Source organism: Frankliniella occidentalis, unplaced genomic scaffold (assembly GCF_000697945.3).
Source record: "Frankliniella occidentalis isolate FOCC.00 unplaced genomic scaffold, Focc_3.1 Scaffold241, whole genome shotgun sequence".
In the NCBI taxonomy this organism is placed as follows: domain Eukaryota; kingdom Metazoa; phylum Arthropoda; class Insecta; order Thysanoptera; family Thripidae; genus Frankliniella; species Frankliniella occidentalis.
In genome coordinates, this window is record NW_026267367.1 from 402,930 (window position 1) to 407,443 (window position 4,514).

At 59.5% G+C, this 4,514-nt stretch overlaps 1 protein-coding gene across 1 annotated transcript in view; it reads right to left on the reverse strand.

Annotated features, from left to right (window-relative positions):
- Positions 1-4,353, reverse strand: part of LOC113202100 (major facilitator superfamily domain-containing protein 8) — a gene marked incomplete at its 3' end in the record, with an annotated part of 23,144 nt that extends 18,791 nt beyond the window's left edge. Inside the window, 1 exon segment of the mRNA XM_052273051.1 lies at positions 3,706-4,353. Within this exon segment, the coding sequence (XP_052129011.1) occupies positions 3,706-3,737 (32 nt within the window).
- Between the last annotated feature and the right edge of the window lie 161 nt (positions 4,354-4,514).

The window sequence follows — 4,514 nt, forward strand, 5'->3', positions numbered from 1 at the left end:
ATGCAGTACAGTATCCGCAAAATAAAGGAAGGGGTCTGTGGACCACCCTGTATACCACGATCTCACGAATTAAAATCCTTTTAGGAAAATGTGACGAGTGGGCGTCGACGCCTGGTGCTGTAGCCGTCGGCGAGCCTTCCGGCACACGTCTCAGTCCCCGTCGAGTGCCGTGAGGTAAGGCGCGTCATTCTCACTTTCAATTTCTGTCTGGCGAGGTGGCGGGGCGAGGGCGGAGGCGTGGTGGGACACCGGGTGGAAAAGGGGGAGAGGGGGTAGGGCAAGTAAAGAATAAAGCATTCCGGTAAAGCCAAAATGCAGAAGAATGCGAGGAAGAGGAAAACGGATATCACTATGCTTTTACATGGAACTTCCGTTTTCTTGTTCTCTGCATTCTTTTGCATTTCAGCTTTACCGGAATGTTTTATTGAGTTGAGCAGTGTCGGACTCGGGGTGCCCTGCCTAGCCATTGCCGTGTCCGCTCCTCCCGGGCCATACTTCCGCGCGTACTCTACACCTCCTGCCGTGTGCACTATACGGCCATCAAGGTGAACGAGGCCCTCGAGAACAACAACACGATTAAGAATAAGACGATCCGTGTGCGCTGGTGGTGCATCATTTCACGCTCGAGCGGGTCAAGCGAGGCGCAGCTCCGCAGACGGGCCAGGATGGCGACGCGCCGCGCCGGCCGGCCAGTCCAGCAGCAATGAGAGAGATGCTGTTTACGTTACGTAACCTCCAGACCACACCAGGCCATGCGTGTCACAGCGCGCTGTACAGGAGGCGAGGCGGGCGACGTACCGCGGGCCGCGGGCGCTTTTCTCAATAAAACGGTGGTTGTCGTTGCGGCAATCCAGCGCTGCAGTTATGATTGCAGAATACAATGATGATGTTTTGTGCAATAAAAATGTAATGTGGATCATGTGAGCTGCGCAAAATGTTGTCTACCCATTCATTTCGTCCGCCGGATTGACATTTGGCGCAGCGGACAAAATTTTCCGCAACGCTCCAGAAAAACGCCCGGTCAACAGTGGATGCCATATTAAGGTCATTGATCATTTTCGACACGGTTCTAGCAAGCGTGAGATGTACTGCTAGATCGTGACGTGAACAGATAAGGTCACAACGTGCAGTCGTACGTCGACTTTACGCGTCCTTTCTTTGCGGCTGGAAGTGAGCCAAAACATAAAGTATTTCGCGTTGGGATGAACGCCCGGAGACTAAGCTCTGATGCCCACAACTAACACGGCTTGTGCTTCTGTGGCCCTCGCCTTTCGCCGTGGTGCGTTGTCTGCTCTCGCTGTCCAGAAGGCGGCGCCCGCGCCGGAGGAGAAAGCTGCGCTTCGCGCCGGGTCAGCGGCCCAGCGGTGGCCATGGGGCGGCGGCCTGGGTTCGACTCCCCGGGGAGACCGATTCATTTTTCCTACCTGCTGTGTCCCATTCGAGAGGTACTTCACTGTAAAATCAAGCGTGTACGCCAATATTTCTGTGTTTTCCTGAATTTTCTTTATTTTTTTCTCCTGGAGTTTTCTTATTTTTTCACTGGAGTTTTCTGATTATTATTTTCTGATTTTTCTGATTTTCTCTGATTTTTTGTCTGGATATTGTTGTGGTGTGTGATGTGCCCTTTGATACTGTTTCTTTGTTTCGTATTCGTTCTCACGGCGGGTGTTCGTCGTCGCCAAGGGTGCTCGCCAAAGGGACAAGGGGTCGGCGACGGGTTGGGTTTGGCCGCGGCACGGGGCAGCGAACAGCGAGCGCGCGGGAGCGCGGATGCGATTCCGAATGGATTCGGTTCAACTAGATTCGGTTAGACGGTTGACATACCCGGCTAGAGCAAACAGTACAGTAGTCGGGAGTCGGCGACCGGCCGGCTTGCCTCGCGGGGTACACGGAGAGCCGCTCAGCTGGGGGCGGAGGGGGAGGGAGGAGTTTGTGTCAAGGCCTCGTCGTGTGCGTGTGTGGCGTGGAGCGCGCCTGGACACCGCCAGATTGCGAGGCAGGGAGGAGAGGGTGAGGATCGAACCGCAGAGGAGGGGAAGGATGGCAAAAAAGAGTAAAGGACAAGTGCCAGATCGGCGGAGACTGGACTGGAATGGCGAGGGCGCGGGTGGGGCAGGGCGGGGGAGTGAAGTTGGTGAAATCTCTTGACTTGACGGGACGGGGAGGGCAGAGGGAGCGGTGACGGACGGACTGGACTGGGCGTGCCAGACAACACACGCCTCGAAGCAAAGTCCAGTAGTGACTCAGCGGCCACCAGCGAAATCAGCAACACAGACCGTGATCGCCGTACACAAAGCCTTCAAACCTGGAGCGGCGATTGGTCCATCCCACGCCACCAGGCGGGCCAGGTGGAAGGGGGGGGGGAGGGGGGCACACACATGGATTCACAATACTAATAAGCCGACAGAGACAGAGTGCCATACTTTGACTCCAACAGAAACGCCAACCCACCTCGCCATAACAACACCAACGCACCAGGTAGGTCACTTTGCCCAGTCAAGTGTACAGGGCTATCCTACCCTACCCAGTCATGTTGGCAGGCATATCCAGTCATTTCCAGTAATTTTTCAGTTGCATCCAGTCATCGTTGCAGTCAGCCTCAGTCACGTTTAATATTTCAACTCCCTGTCACTTACACGCACTCTCATTTCCGAAGCGGCGTACCGCTCACCCCTTGGCAACGCCCCTTTAAAAGCGAAACTCAATGCCACCCACTGAGGGAAAATTCCAGTGATTGGCATATAATGACGCATTGCTTTAATTTACTGTACTTACAGCCGCGCGACGGCCCGCCCCCAGACCTGTGTACCCTCGCTCTGCCCTTCTTCACTCTTAATCGTTCTGGTAATACCTATGCAGGTCTCCCTTTCCACGCCACCTCCGGGTAGGTCGCGGTCCGCCTCCGGGGAAGGGGAATGCCATGTCGTGGTGGCGATTGGTCTGCACACAGAGCGGCCCGGCCGGCAGACGCGATAGCGACCGCCGCCCGGCGCCGGGAGCGCTCCGCGATTCTCTTTCTATACCGGGCCCGGCGCGGCGTGTCGCACACGAAACAATAATGTGGTCGCGAGATGGGTCTCGTACTATGGGAAAGTTTTCTCGCCGATCGGGGCGCCGACCCGTATTAGACTACTTGACCCACCCCATCCCGAGCACACGACGCGAAAAGGTCACAAAGACCGAAATAAAAGAATATAAAATGGGGGTCACCATTTCAGCTAAGTACGTGACATTTGGACGTGAGTAAACAGCTCCCTCAGCAAAAATGTGACGCTTCCATGTCGTCGTTGCTACTACTCGGCGGCGACACGATGCGCCTGTGCAGCTGATGAGAGCCCTTCACCCCTTCACCCAGTCTCGACCCGGCCGGGCCCCGGCATGCAGAAGCAGCAAGCAGCCCACAGCCCACCCAATGCATGTGACTGGAGCGCCCTCTGTCGCGACATAGGGCGAGTCGATGTGTAGACCGTGTGTGTCAGTGCCGGAGCCGGAGTCAGGCCAGGGCCGGGCCAACAGGCCCAAGCCGGTCACCGCCTTTCCTTAATCCGGCTCGCACAGTCCCGTTAAGGCTGCTCGCACACACGCGCACGCGTACGCTCACACACACACACGCACACACACACACACACGCACACGCACTCACATACATACACACGTGCCAGCACCGGCGCTGGAGATGGGCAGCGACGACACCATAGGGCTTACCTCGCTCGCTTCTTCTTCTTGAGGCAGTCCATGGTCGCTGCTAGGCGGCGCTGCTACTGCTACTGCTGCTGCTACTGTCTTGGTCTTCCCCGCATGCCGCGCCCGACGACCACGTCGAACAGCTCCTCCTTCTCCTCCGCCCACCACCGGTCGGCCCCCGTCGTCGCCGCGGCTGTCACCGCGGTCCCGTTCTCGCCGGCGGCCTCGACGCACCGCTATCGTCAGGAGCGCTCGTCGACGGCGTGGTGCTGCGTGTGGCCGCGGCGGACACCAACTCCATGTGGCACCATCGGGTACCGCGCGCCCACTGGCCGGCGGCCAGCCGCGACCCGCAGCCGCTTCCGGCTGCCCCGCCCCGCCGCGCCCGCGGCTCGGACCGGCTCCGGGGTGGGAGGGGAGTCAGCTGATAGCGGCTCAGCGGCACGACGACGACGCGACCGCGGCCTCGTCCGTCGTGGTTGTTATTTGCCGTCACGCCGGCCCGGGGAGCCCGTCACCGTCACGTCGATCCCGGTCGCGCCGCCGTCGCGGGTCGTGCGCCTCGGGCGTGTTGTGCGTGACGCGGCGTAGCGCGGCGTGGTATGCGGCGTGGCGCGGCGTGGGCGTGCGCGCGGGGAGGCAGTCGCGGCTGCACTGACAGCGCCCGGTGGAGGGCCCTGCTCGCCCTGCTCCACGCCGCGGCGCGCGGCTCCACTCGGCTCCACTCCACTGCGCGCGCCAAGCCGAGGAGGGAGGAGGAGGAGCAGCAGCAGCAGCAGGAGAGCGAGTGAGAGGGGCGGAGCGGCGGGGTGGGAGGCGCACCGAGGGGG